This window comes from Mercenaria mercenaria, chromosome 4, assembly GCF_021730395.1.
Source record: "Mercenaria mercenaria strain notata chromosome 4, MADL_Memer_1, whole genome shotgun sequence".
Lineage (NCBI taxonomy): Eukaryota > Metazoa > Mollusca > Bivalvia > Venerida > Veneridae > Mercenaria > Mercenaria mercenaria.
The window spans coordinates 55,499,210-55,513,603 of NC_069364.1; the positions used below are offsets into that span (position 1 = coordinate 55,499,210).

The 14,394-nt window shown below is 36.8% G+C and overlaps 1 protein-coding gene across 27 annotated transcripts in view; it reads right to left on the reverse strand.

Annotated features, from left to right (window-relative positions):
• The window catches only part of LOC123552894 (dynein axonemal heavy chain 5-like), a 172,653-nt gene that overhangs the window by 26,405 nt on the left and 131,854 nt on the right, over positions 1-14,394 (reverse strand). For all 27 annotated transcript variants that reach the window (XM_053541364.1, XM_053541349.1, XM_053541350.1 and 24 more), the window contains 8 exons: positions 12,346-12,539; positions 10,926-11,054; positions 9,943-10,051; positions 9,462-9,647; positions 7,663-7,818; positions 7,007-7,216; positions 3,312-3,457; positions 1,720-1,905 (listed from right to left, as the gene is read on the reverse strand). In XM_053541364.1, coding sequence (XP_053397339.1) covers positions 1,720-1,905; positions 3,312-3,457; positions 7,007-7,216; positions 7,663-7,818; positions 9,462-9,647; positions 9,943-10,051; positions 10,926-11,054; positions 12,346-12,539 — 1,316 coding nt within the window. The remainder of the gene's footprint in view (positions 1-1,719; positions 1,906-3,311; positions 3,458-7,006; positions 7,217-7,662; positions 7,819-9,461; positions 9,648-9,942; positions 10,052-10,925; positions 11,055-12,345; positions 12,540-14,394) is intronic.

Consider the following 14,394-nt stretch of genomic DNA (forward strand, 5'->3'; position numbering starts at 1 on the left):
GTTGGCTGCAATAGGGATCATCTACTTGGCATGTCCAATCATCCCGCTAAATTTCAACACTCTTGGACTAGTGGTTCTCAAGTCACTGTTCAGGCTTCTGTGACCTTGACCTTTGATCAAGTGACCTCAAAATAAATAGGGGTCATCTACTCTGCATGTGCAATCATCCTATTAAGTTTCAACATTGTAGGTCAAGTGGTTCTCAAGTTATTTCCAAAAAATGATTTTACATGAACAGGCCACTGTGACCTTGACCTTTAATTGACTGACCCCAAAATCAATAGGGGTCATCTACTCTGCATGTTCAATCATCCTATGAAGTTTCAACATTCTGGGTCAAGTGGTTCTCAAGTTATTGATCTGAACTGGTTATCAATGTTCAGGCCCCTATGACCTTGACCTTTAATGGAGTGACCCCAAAAACAATAGGGGTCATTTACTCTGCATGAACAATCATCCTATGAAGTTTCAACATTCTGGGTCGAGAGGTTCTCAAGTTATTGATTGGAAATGGTTTTCCATGTTCAGGCCCCTGTGGCCTTGACCTTTAACAGAGTGACCCTAAAATCATTGGGGGTCATCTACTCTGCATGACCAATCATCCTATGAAGTTTCATCATTCTGGGTCAAGTGGTTCTCAAGTTACTGACCGGAAATGGTTTTCAATGTTCAGGCCCCTGTGACCTTGACCTTTCACACAGTGACCCCAAAATCGTTAGGGGTCATCTACTCTGCATGACCAATCATCCTATTAAGTTTCAACATTCTGGGTCAAGTGGTTCTCTAGTTATTGATCGGAAATGGTTTTCAATGTTTGGGCCCCTGTGACCTTGACCTTTGACGGAGTGACCCCAAAAACAATAGGGGTCGTCTACATTCTGGGTCGAGAGGTTCTCAAGTTATTGATTGGAAATGGTTTTCAATGTTCAGGCCCCTGTGACCTTGACCTTTGACAAAGTGACCCCAAAATCAATAGGGGTCATCTACTCTTCATGACCAATCATCCTATGAAGTTTCAACATTCTGGGTCAAGTGGTTCTCAAGTTACTGACCAGAAATGGTTTTCAATGTTCGGGCCCCTGTGACCTTGACCTTTAATGGAGTGACCCCAAAATCGATAGAGGTCATCTACTTTGCATGTACAATCATCCTATGAAGTTTCAACATTCTGGGTCAAGTGGTTCTCTAGTTATTGATCGGAAATGGTTTTCAATGTTCGGGCCCCTGTGACCTTGACCTTTGATGGAGTGACCCCAAAAACAATAGGGGTCGTCTACTCCAGCAGCCCTACAACCCTATGAAGTTTAAAGGTTCTAGGTCAAATGGTTCTCCAGTTATTGTTCGGAAATGAAGTGTGACGTACGGACGGACGGACAGGGCAAAAACAATATGTCTCCTGGGGGAGACATAACTACAATACACTTGTTAAAACTTTTCATTTTTCCACAGTTCCTCCTATTATTATGTATGGCCATTATAATATTTTTCTTCATTTTGAATCAAAATTCTTAAATAATATTTTTATTAAACTTAATAAAATATGAATACATACCAGTGAAGAAAAATGTGGTATTTTAGCTTGTACTAATTTCTTTTGTCTCAGTTGTGACACTCCAGCATACCTGAACCACTTCCTGAGAACGCTGAAGTGGTGTCATATGAGAAGGTTTTGGGCTAGAACCCACTACCCCCAGGTTGGTATTTTAAGATGAATATTACCTTTCAGAATGGCTAATGGCAGCATCGTATATATCAAGGTATCTGTTATAAGAGATCTGGTAGAGAGGATTAACTTCACGCATGTACTGTGTCACATCAAAACATACTGCTGCTCTCTGAGCAATGGACCTGAATCCATCACGAGCTTTCAGGATTGAACCTTCACTCATCTCAACACGGGTTTGTCTGTAAGACAAAAATTAAAAAGCCTGATTAAGACAATGATGATCATACTGAAGTACAGAATGCTACCAAGAAAAATTAAAGAAGTTTATGCATATGACAGGTAATGAAATGTGTAACAACCCTTATGCCCCTTAGCAATGCCATAGAGGAGCATTAAATTAACTCTGTGATCCAAAAGGCAACACATGGAAACAACAATGAATCAAAGCACAGGCTTTCCTTATAATGAAGGCAACATTTTCTTCTGATCTGTCTTTGTTCAACAATTCAAGCAATTTTAAACAAAACACTTCTTTTTTGATGACTGTATACTCAAAAAGGGTCTTTCTAAATCATAAGGCAGATAACAAGAGCACCGCCTTGCGGGTGCTGACGCTCATCTGATTTTTTTTGTATAATAGAAATATTGTCCTACCCATGATTTTCTAAGTCTAAAAAGGGCCATCATTTTTGCAAAAAGCAGGATAGAGTTATGTTTCTTGACGTACAGCTTCTGCTTATGATGGTGAAAAACTGTTGCAAGTTTTAAAGCAATAGCTTTGATAGTTTATGGGTAAAGCTGACTTAAACATAATACTCAACCAAGACAACTGATTTTCTAAGTCCAAAAGGGGCAAACAATTATTGCAAAAAGCAGGATGGAGTTATGTTTCTTGATGTACAGGGTCAGCTTATGATGGTGAACAAGTGTTGCAAGTTTCAAAGCAATAGCTTTGATAGCTTAAGAGAAAAAGTTGACCTAAACATAAAACTTAACCAAGAACCAAGAAATCTGATATTTTCTAAGTCCAAAAGGGGCCATAAATCTTGCAAAAAGCAAGACAGAGTTATGTTTCTTGCTGTACAGGGTCAGCTTATGATGATGAACAAGTGTTGCAAGTTTTAAAGCAATAGCTTTGATAGTTTAGGAGAAAAGCTGACCTAAACATAAAACTTAACCAAGAAAACTGATTTTCTAAGTCCAAAAGGGGCAAATAATTATTGCAAAAAGCAGGATGGAGTTACGTTTCTTGATGTACAGTGTCAGCTTATGATGGTGAACAAGTGTTGCAAGTTTCAAAGCAATAGCTTTGATAGTTTAAGAGAAAAGTTGACCTAAACATAAAACTTAACCAAAAAATCTGATATTTTCTAAGTACAAAAGGGGCTATAAATCTTGCAAAAAGCAAGATGGAGTTATGTTTCTTGCTGTACAGGGTCAGCTTATGATGGTGAACAAGTGTTGCAAGTTTCAAAGCAATAGCTGGAGAAAAACTGACCTAAACATAAAACTTAACCAGGCAACGCTGACGCTGACGCCGACATCGATCAATTGATGACAATAACTCATCATTTTTTTTCAAAAAAATCAGATGAGCTAAAAATGATCTTTTAAATGAACAAAGAGGAACATAAATAAATCTTACGTTTCAACAGTTTCATCATACTGTTTCTTGAGTTCTGCTAGTTTCTTTGTTGCCTGTAGGTCATTCATGAGTCTGACATCACTGGATAGGTTAGTTCTCATCTGTTTCTCAAGTTTGTCTAGGAACTCCATGTTCTCTTGTCTCTCCTACAACATACAATACATAGTGTCATAGAAAATATTCCTACATTGACTTTTAAGTTCATGAGGCTTGTAAATGCATGGTACGCCACATTCAGTCAAGCATATTACACACACATATTTCATTTTGGTTTCAAGACATACAGCATAATATAAACTAGAAAATGCTTTTGTAAACAAGAGGACCATGATGGTCCTGAATCGCTCACCTATCCCCACATGACCCAGTGTTGAACTGAGTATGACGTCGTTATTTCTATTATTTGACATAGTGACCTAGTTTTTGAGCACATGTGACCTAGATATCATCAAGATAAAACATTCTGACCAATTTTCATGAAGATCCATTGAAAAATATGGCCTCTAGAGAGGTCACAAGGTTTTTCTATTATTTGACCTAATGACCTAGTTTTTGAAGGCACGTGACCCACTTTTAAACTTGACCTAGATATCATCAAGGTCAACATTCTCACCAATTTTCATGAAGATCTCATGAAAAATATGGCCTCTAGAGAGGTCACAAGGTTTTCTATTTTTCGAGCTACTGACCTATTTTTTGACCGCACTTGACCCAGTTACAAACCTGACCTAGATATCATCAAGCTGAACATTCTCACCAATTTTCATGAAGATCCATTGAGAAATATGGCCTCTAGAGAGGTCACAAGGTTTTTCTATTTTTAGACCTACTGACCTAGTTTTTGACCCCACATGACCCAGTTTCAAACTTGACCTAGATATCATCAAGGTGAACATTCTGACCAATATTCATGAAGATCTCATGAAAAATATGGCCTCTAGAGAGGTCACAAGGTTTTTCTATTTTTAGATCTACCGACCTAGTTTTTAACCTCACGTGACCCAGTTTCAAACTTGACCTAGATATCATCAAGGTGAACATTCTGACCAATTTTCATGAAGATACATTGAGAAATATGGCCTCTAGAGAGGTCACAAGGTTTTTCTATTTTTAGACCGAATGACCTAGTTTTTGACCCCACGTGACCCAGTTTCGAACTTGACCTAGATATCATCAAGGTGAACATTCTGACCAATTTTCATGAAGATCCATTGAAAATTATGGCCTCTAGAGAGGTCACAAGGTTTTTCTAGTTTTAGACCTAATGACCTAGTTTTTGACCGCACGTGACCCAGTTTCGAACTTGACCTAGATATCATCAAGGTGCACATTCTGACCAATTTTCATGAAGATCCATTGAAAATTATGGCCTCTAGCGATGTCACAAGGTTTTTCTATTTTTAGACCTACTGACCTAGTTTTTGACGGCACGTAACCCAGTTTCGAACTTGACCTAGAATTTACAAAGATGAACATTCTGACCCATTTTCATAAAGATCCCATGAAAAATGTGACCTCTAGAGATGTCACATGGAAAAGTTTACGGACGCATGCACGGACGACGGACACCGCGCGATCACAAAAGCTCACCTTGTCACTTTGTGACAGGTGAGCTAAAAAGCGCATGTCTCCCCCAATGCAAAGTCCTATAGGCAAGAAGTCAATAGGGGTCAGGAGCGAAGGTCAAAGAGACACTGATGGTTGGCTGCAATAGGGATTATCTACTTGGCATGTCGTCATCCCGCTAAATTTCAACACTCTTGGCCTAGTGGTTCTCAAGTCACTGTTCAGGCTTCTGTGACCTTGACCTTTGATCAAGTGACCTCAAAATAAATAGGGGTCATCTACTCTGCATGTCCAATCATCCTATTAAGTTTCAACATTGTAGGTCAAGTGGTTCTCAAGTTATTTCCAAAAAATGATTTTACATGAACAGGCCACTGTGACCTTGACCTTTAATAGACTGACCCCAAAATCAACAGAGGTCATCTACTCTGCATGTTCAATCATCCTATGAAGTTTCAACATTCTGGGTCAAGTGGTTCTCAAGTTATTAATCGGAACTGGTTAACAATGTTCAGGCCCGTGTGACCTTGACTTTTAACGGAGTGACCCCAAAAACAATAGGGGTCATTTACTCTGCATGAACAATCATCCTATGAAGTTTCAACATTCTGGGTAGAGAGGTTTTCAAGTTATTGATTGGATCATCTACTCTGCATGTCCAATCATCCTATTAAGTTTCAACATTGTAGGTCAAGTGGTTCTCAAGTTATTTCCAAAAAATGATTTTACATGAACAGGCCACTGTGACCTTGACCTTTAATAGACTGACCCCAAAATCAACAGGGGTCATCTACTCTGCATGTTCAATCATCCTATGAAGTTTCAACATTCTGGGTCAAGTGGTTCTCAAGTTATTGATCGGAACTGGTTATCAATGTTCAGGCCCCTGTGACCTTGACCTTTAACGGAGTGACCCCAAAAACAATATGGGTCATTTACTCTGCATGAACAATCATCCTATGAAGTTTCAACATTCCGGGTCGAGAGGTTTTCAAGTTATTGATTGGAAATGGTTTTCCATGTTCAGGCCCCTGTGGCCTTGACCTTTAACAGAGTGACCCTAAAATCGTTAGGGGTCATCTACTCTGCATGACCAATCATCCTATGAAGTTTCATCATTCTGGGTCAAGTGGTTCTCAAGTTACTGACCAGAAATGGTTTTCAATGTTCAGGCCCCTGTGACCTTGACCTTTCACAGAGTGAGCCCAAAATCGTTAGGGGTCATCTACTCTGCATGAGTCAACAGAGTGACCCTAAAATCGTTAGGGTTCATCTACTCTGCATGACCAATCATCCTATGAAGTTTCATCATTCTGGGTCAAGTGGTTCCCAAGTTACTGACCAGAAATGGTTTTCAATGGTCAGGCCCCTGTGACCTTGACCTTTAATGGAGTGACCCCAAAATCAATAGGTGTCATCTACTCTTCATGGCCAATCATCCTATGAAGTTTCAACATTCTGGGTCAAGTGGTTCTCTAGTTATTGATCGGAAATGGTTTTCAATGTTCAGGCCCCTGTGACCTTGACCTTTGACGGAGTGACCCCAAAAACAATAGGGGTCGTCTACTCCAGCAGCCCTACAACCCTATGAAGTTTGAAGATTCTAGGTCAAATGGTTCTCCAGTTATTGCTCGGAAATGAAGTGTGACGTACGGACGGACGGACGGACGGACGGAAGGACGGATGGACAGACGGACAGGGCAAAAACAATATGTCTCCTGGGGGAGACATAATAATAACTTTCAGGATTGAATGAAGGAAGACAACTGCCTCTTTGGACACTATTTAGGGCATGGACAGGACTTTGGGTAGAACCATTGATCTTCTGGGTATATTTTTTACATACAGCACTCTACATCTTGAGAAGGGTTTCAAACTCATAGCTGTGAGGGGCAAGTGCTTCCAAGTCATCTACCTTATCCATTAACCGACTGGTTTACCATTCAATTTGGGCAGTACCATTTATCATTCAAAGGCGCGTTCACTGAAAATTTACTGACTGAATAGCGAACAGTGCAGATGAACATGCATGGATGTGCAGGCTCTTCTTGGTCTGCACTGGTCGCAAAGGCAGAGTTACTTGCCGCCAACAGGCTAAAGGCGACAAAAGCATATTGCAGATTACTGACCTGTCTTAGTGCTGTCTGTTCATCTTCCAGTCTAGATTTCTCATGAGCCATAAACCTGTTGAGCAATTCCTCCTCTACATCCTTCCTGTACAGCTGGAAGTACATGACAGAGGCGTAGGCTGCCAGCTGCTGGGGTACCATGTGGGGTTCCACTGTGGTGTGCAGGTACAGGCGGAATCTTGGATCACACTCCACTTCATGGTCTTCAACCTGTATACCAAAACAAATAACTTTAATATATAGTACACAATTACACTGAATATGTATTACACATGGACAGACACAGGTTAAACAGTATGTAGATGTTCTTTTGACAGGTTTAAAAGTCAAAAATAAGGTAGATAGATTACATCTGGCCATGTCAGACCCTGACCAATCATGTAAAAGGAAAAAAGAACATGGATTTTGCACAGGAAAATGTTTGTTGATCACAAAAGCTATGAAAAAAGTAAACATTACTGTTCCCACTTAATAAATTCAATAACTTTTGTAAAAGAAACACAAACTTGTTTCAAGATACACTCTTCTGTAGATAGGTTTTGTATCTGTCAAGACAATATCAATGAATACTAATTTGTGCTTAAAACATAAATTTGATGAAAACTATGTCAGTTAATCACTTGTTTTCTAAATCAAGTAAAACTTGTAAGACTTACAATAATTTTAAATCTGTTTTTGCCATTGATGAAGTCTGAGCATCTCTGTATGGCATATCTAAATCTAGAGTCCTTGGCCAATTTCTGGATATCACAGTCTGTGACCAACAAAGGGCTACCATCTGCTAAACAGTTCTCCAATTGTGAGCGTATTTCCTGAAAAATAATAACATGTAAGTCTAAATTCATAACTTAAGTTTTTCATACTGAGTGAGAGTCAATACATAATTATCTCCTTTATATAAAAACATTGGAAACAAGGCCTTAAAAATACATATATAAGGACTCAAACTATTTTATACAGCTCAAGTACAGAAACTTTTTACGCATTCAAGATTCTTTGTTGCGTAAGTGTTTGGGTTTTAAACCTTTTCAAAATTATTCAGTCAGCTGTCTATTTACTAGGGATGGGAACGAATGTTCGAATATTCGAATATTCGAAAATCGGTCGAATATTCGAATATGAAAATCAAATTCGAATATTCGTAAATTATTGTATTTTTTTTTTTTTCAAAATAAGTTTCTTTGTTTTTGGGCAATATGAACCAGACATACAGAATAAAACCATGTCATGTTAGTTTATCACGTATCAAAAGATGTCCAATTAACAAGAAAACAGCAATGCATAATTGGCAGGGGCCATCGTTACTTATTAACAGTTTGCAACAGGCGTCAATGTGTCAGATGCATGTCAAAAGATGTCCAATTAACAAGAAAATTGCAATGCATAATTACCTGGGGTCATCGCTACGGATTAACAGTTTGTATTAGGCGTAAATGTGATATCTTTTTATCTTTTGTTCATTTTTATTGACGCCTGTTTTATGTAACAAGTTGTAATTTTTTTTTTTCGAAAACACTACCAAACTTGTAGATATTGTCGATCTTTTCACAATATTTTCTACGACGTTTCAGACCATCCGCAGAATCGGTTTTCATCCGCAATCGGCCGTATTCGAATTAAATTTTGAAGTAGTTAATAATAAAATCAAGAAAAACGTATGATTGATGCACAAGTTCATGTTGAAGGAGGTTTAAATCTGCCTTACTTGCATTTTACACGACGATTTTTACACGCCGATTGAAATTTTTCAAAATGGCGGCGGTGATACAACAGCGCGTCACGTGTTTAAATGGGACGACCTGCTATTTTTAGATAAAATTGCGACAGTCTAAATTATAATCGTTTTGATTTTTTGTATCATTTTGAAGCTACAACACTGAATTAGTTAAACATGTTCATGATTATACTGACAGAATCGTGAAAAAAAACGCTAGGATCGGCGGGTTTCGCTTTGTAGGATCGGGTTACCTGAAACAAACATTTTTTTGGCCTTATTTACGATGATCCACGCTTTAAACAAATGAATACGTTGTGTATATGCCAATCACTTAATAAGAATTTAAAGCTTCCATTAAAACTAATCGAATATTCGAATATATTCGAATATGGCAAACCGAATATTCGAATATCGATTTCAGTATTCGTTCCCATCCCTACTATTTACAGAATATCATGACAAGACATAATACTTTATAGTGCTGCCTTACTTGAATATCATGCACTAGACAGTGACCAAAATAATACATTATTGTGCTGCCTTATTTGAATCGTAGAGATAGATCAATGCTCTACCAATATGCCCCAGCTGCAGTTCATAAGCTTAATGTCTATCCGATAGTATTGTAACAGAATGTGTTTACATCTACAGCAAATGCGACTAGTTTTCATTCATACAGAATGATAGCATATCAATTGTAACTTTTTCGAAAACATATGTTTTAGTTCCTATACTTACAGTATATCTGACTTCAACCAGTCCTTTATCTTTCATCTTGAACCTGAGCCATTCTATGATCCTGCTTGTGGGGTCACAGACCAGGGGCCAGGCAGTAATGCTCTCCCCTTGCATCAGGAAGCAAGCATTCTCCAGCATCAGTGGTGTGGTGGGCAGACGTAGAATCTCTAGGTGCATTATGTCCAGCTGGGAACAAAATAAAAGATTAAATTCTTAACTTGTTGAGTTCCTACCTTTTATTAACTTTAATTAAGACAATATTTTCCTTCAGCTTTTTCATTATGAATCCATTTTCAACTGGATTAGCTTTTTTCGCCATTTGAAGTATGTGGTCTCCTGCCGACATAGATCTAAGATCCAATAAAGACATAGGAGAAATAAAAAAAGTCTAGAGTAACAAAATCGAAATTTCCAATGACAATCTTTATCAGGTATAAGATGTTTGATAGTATCATAAGGCAAGGAAGTATATGAGATATACCTGTGTATACAGGAAGTCAACCATCTGTATGTTTCTGAAGAGACATCTCTTGGGTAATGGCATACCGTGATGTTCACACACCTGCATGAAGAACTCACCCATACGCTTCCTGTAACAGTGCAGAAAAATACGAACATGAACATTACATTTTACTAGGTATGAGATTATTATCATTGATAACCATATGTTTTTATATAATCTTTTATAAATTGCTTTGGCTTCTAAATAATCATTTGACATTCCATTCAAAATACCTGCTACAGTAGTGACAAAATTTATTATCAAATCCATATTTATTGTAACATCCACTGGCCCTGCATACAGTCAGATAATTAATGAGGGCATTTGGTATTGACTCAGTGGTGGAGCCAAAAATATCTTTGAACCTGTGCGAAAATCCTCACCAGTGAATTTGATACGATACAAATCAACCATGATAACTTGATACTAAAATGTCATGATTGATGCGACTATTGGTTTGATTACCTTTTTATCACTAGTCACCTGCAAGTTGTTTAATTCAATAACAAAACAACCTCTTTCACAAATAGCCTGATAGCTGTTACATTTTATAATAAAATGACTGTTGCCCTTTAGATAAGGTCAATTTTAGAAACTATCAACCTTGTAAATGATATTGATCTTGGGTTAGAACCATTACGTTGCCCAAATCAAGAAATCCTCATTAGACCTCACTAAAAGGCAATAACTGGATAAAATGGGTAAAATGTCATATGAGCCGTGCCATGAGAAAACCAACATAGTGGGTTTGCGACCAGCATGGATCCAGACCAGCCTGCGCATCCGCGCAGTCTGGTCAGGCTCCATGCTGTTCGCTTTTAAAGCCTATTGGAATTGGAGAAACTGTTAGCGAACAGCATGGATCCTGACCAGACTGCGCGGATGCGCAGGCTGGTCTGGATCCATGCTGGTCGCATACCCACTATGTTGGTTTTCCCATGGCACGGCTCATATTAACTTACCTAGTATCCATGTTATGTGGACCACAGTAAGTGAGGAAAGCTGCTGCAGATATACAGTTAGCCAGTAACAGTTCATTAGAATCATTGTCCTTTACATGTTGTTTCCAATCTTCTTCCTGGCCCTTCAAACTAAATAAGGAAAATTTAGAGATGAATTTTCATATGAAACAAGAGCTGTCTGTAAGACAGCGCACTCGACTTTTCTCAGTGCTTGACTCTGAATTAGAGCTTTGCCAGAAAAAAAAATCCAAGTTAAAAAGGGACATAACTCTGTCAAAATTTAAACAGAGTTATGGGAATTGTGTCCTGGTGTATACTTTGATAATGAATAACTATTTTGAGTTTCAAGTCAAAAGTTTTAATAGTAACAGAGATATTTGACTTTATCAAAAATTTTAACAAAAAATTCTAAGTTAAAAAGGGGCATAATTCTGTCAAAATTCAAACCAGAGTTATGGGTATTATTTCTGCTGGTGAAGACTTTGATGGTAAATAAGTATTTTAAGTTTCAAGTCAAAAGCTTTGATAGTAACAGAGATATTTGACTTTATCAAAAACTTTAACCAAAAAATTCTAAGTTAAAAAGGGGCATACTTCTGTCAAAATTCAAATCAGAGTTATGGGTATTATTTCTGCTGGTGAAGACTTTGATGGTAAATAAGTATTTTAAGTTTCAAGTCAAAAGCTTTGATAGTAACAGAGATATTTGACTTTATCAAAAATTTTAACAAAAAATTCTAAGTTAAAAAGGGGCATATTTCTGTCAAAATTCAAATCAGAGTTATGGGGATTGTTTCTCCTGGTGTAGACTTTGATAGTAAATAACTCTTTTAAGTTTCAAGTCAACAGCTTTGACAGTAACAAAGATAATTTGACTTTATCAAAAACTTAAACCAACGGTGACGGTGACGCCGATGCCGACGCTGGGGCGAGTGCAATAGCTCTACTTTTTCTTCAAAAACTCAAGCTAAAAATAAATATTAGCTTTCATTATTCCAAGACTTTGATACTATAACCAAAGGATATTCTGTTTCCCATAAATTCTCTTTAAGCCTATTTTTATAGTTTGTTGGCTGTGAAGTGGTAACATTTAATATTTCTATAATTTGAGAAAAAGTAAAAATTATCATTAAAACAATGAAAGCATGATTTAAATAAAGATTTATTTAACAACTTAACTTTCCTAGTGTCATCAAAGTATATAAATCTAGTCAAAACAACAACATTTAACCCTTAGCCTGCTGGTGGCTAGTGATTCTGCCTTTGCCACCAGTGCACTGTTCTCTATTCAGTCAGTATCTTTTTGGTAAGCACCCCTTTTAACATTTAATGGTCCTGTCCAAATTCAAAGATGGACAAGTTCATTATAGAAATTTAACAGGCTAAGCATTAAACTCCATTGCTGAAATATGGGATATACCTGTCAACCATTTCTGTTGCAGCTTTCAGCCTTTCGTTCATGGATATAAGTTCCATTTCAAGAGAATGTTTCTCAACGACGGCCTGATCAAACTCTGCCTGTAGTTGGTTGACCTCTTCCTGTATACGAGGTAGATCTTCCTCCTCGTACACCTCCTCTGGAACAACCTCCACCTCTTTCTGGATCTCCTCCGGCTACAAATACATAACAGCCAGTAAATTAAATATGTTACTATAAAATGAGGAATACTTGCTAGAAGTTAATTTAATTCAGCAGTTTTGATTTTTTAGCGAAAATTTTATATCACGGAACTCAAGTTATACTGATGATTAATGGAAATATTTACAGTTCATGTAAAGATTAAACCTCCTGTAGTAAGACACAAGAATTTGTTGCATGAAAATATTTGATAATACATGATACACATATCGAATGACTTGCCAGGTAAATATTTCTGACTACTGACCTGCAAACCATTCAGTGAATGTCTTATTACATGACATAAGTCAGAAATAATCTATTTTTCTTCTTCAAGTTTTTACTTCAGTTCAGCAAAATCTAGTGTTGAACCATAGACTGGTCAACAGTCAAAACTATGGACTGGCTGTTTATTATTACGAGAAGTCATGTTACAATAACTGTTATACTGGCCATCTAATAAATACCCATTCTCACATTCTAAAGGTCTCAAGACTATGCTAAACAAGTGTTGTATGAAAATGCAAGAACCACTTAGAATTGACATTTCTTTAATCTCCTTAAAACAATTGGAAATGCTTTTGTTGATCCAACAGTGTCTTCAACTTGACTTTAGTCCTTCTAAATGGATGTTATCTGATTAATATAATAACAGGAATAGAGAATGCCTCATGAATAAAATTAACAAAAAATGTTTAAATAAACAATTTAACAATAATAGTTTAACAAGAATTATAATTTAGCCTGATATTCTCTGTGCATATAAAATTAAAATGTACAAATAATTTCCTTCTACTTTAAATCACATTTAAAGTGTAACTTTCACAGAACAGACTCTAGGAATATGTCTTTCTGTGTGTTATTTTATCAGTACTATAGTCATAACTTGTTCTTTACAATTACAAACAATTCCAGCATTGTTTATGATTACCTCCCTTTATGACTCTTCATGAGCTTGAAAGTTGTAATTTTCTTACCCTGTATTTATGCATAATTTCTATCGGGATAGCTTCTACCATAAATATGTTTTTCATATAAAATAAAAAGTCTTGCAGAACTTTAAAGACATATAAGAAACTCAAACTCAAATAAAATAACTGATTATCTTTCACCCATGATACAATTCCTTCTTGTATGAACTCCAAATGATGATTTTATTCAAAGATAAAAATCAATGTTTAGTATAATTATACTACTTCTAAAATAAAAAATCTTATATATAAGTCTTGAGGCATGTCCCTTTAAACATAACTTTGAAAAGAAAAACAAAACAAGAGGACCATGATGGTCCTGAATCGCTCACCTGTTCCCACATGACTAAGTTTTGAGTATGACGTCATTTTTTCTATTATTTGACATAGTGACCAAGTTTTTGAGCTCATGTGACCCAGTTTTGAACTTGACCTAGATATCATCAAGATAAAATTCTGACCAATTTTCATGAAGATCCATTGAAAAATATAGCCTCTAGAGAGGTCACAAGGTTTTTCTATTATTTGACCTATTGACCTAGTTTTTGAAGGTACGTGACCCTGTTTTGAACTTTACCTAGATATCATCAAGGTGAACATTCTCACTAATTTTCATGAAGATCTCATGAAAAATATGGCCTCTACAGGCTGTCTAGCATACCCCGACAAAAAATTAGGGCTAATTTTAGGGCAATTTGTACAAAAAAATAGGGCTAAAATTAGGAATTTGGTACAATTTTAAGGAAATTTTAGGGCTAAATTTAGGAATTTTCAAATCAAAATACAGACTTTAAAGACCATGTAATGTGCTTACCTTTATGTGATTGACATAAAAGTAACTCAGAAATAGTGCTTTATTTACAGAAAAGACGTCTCCTAG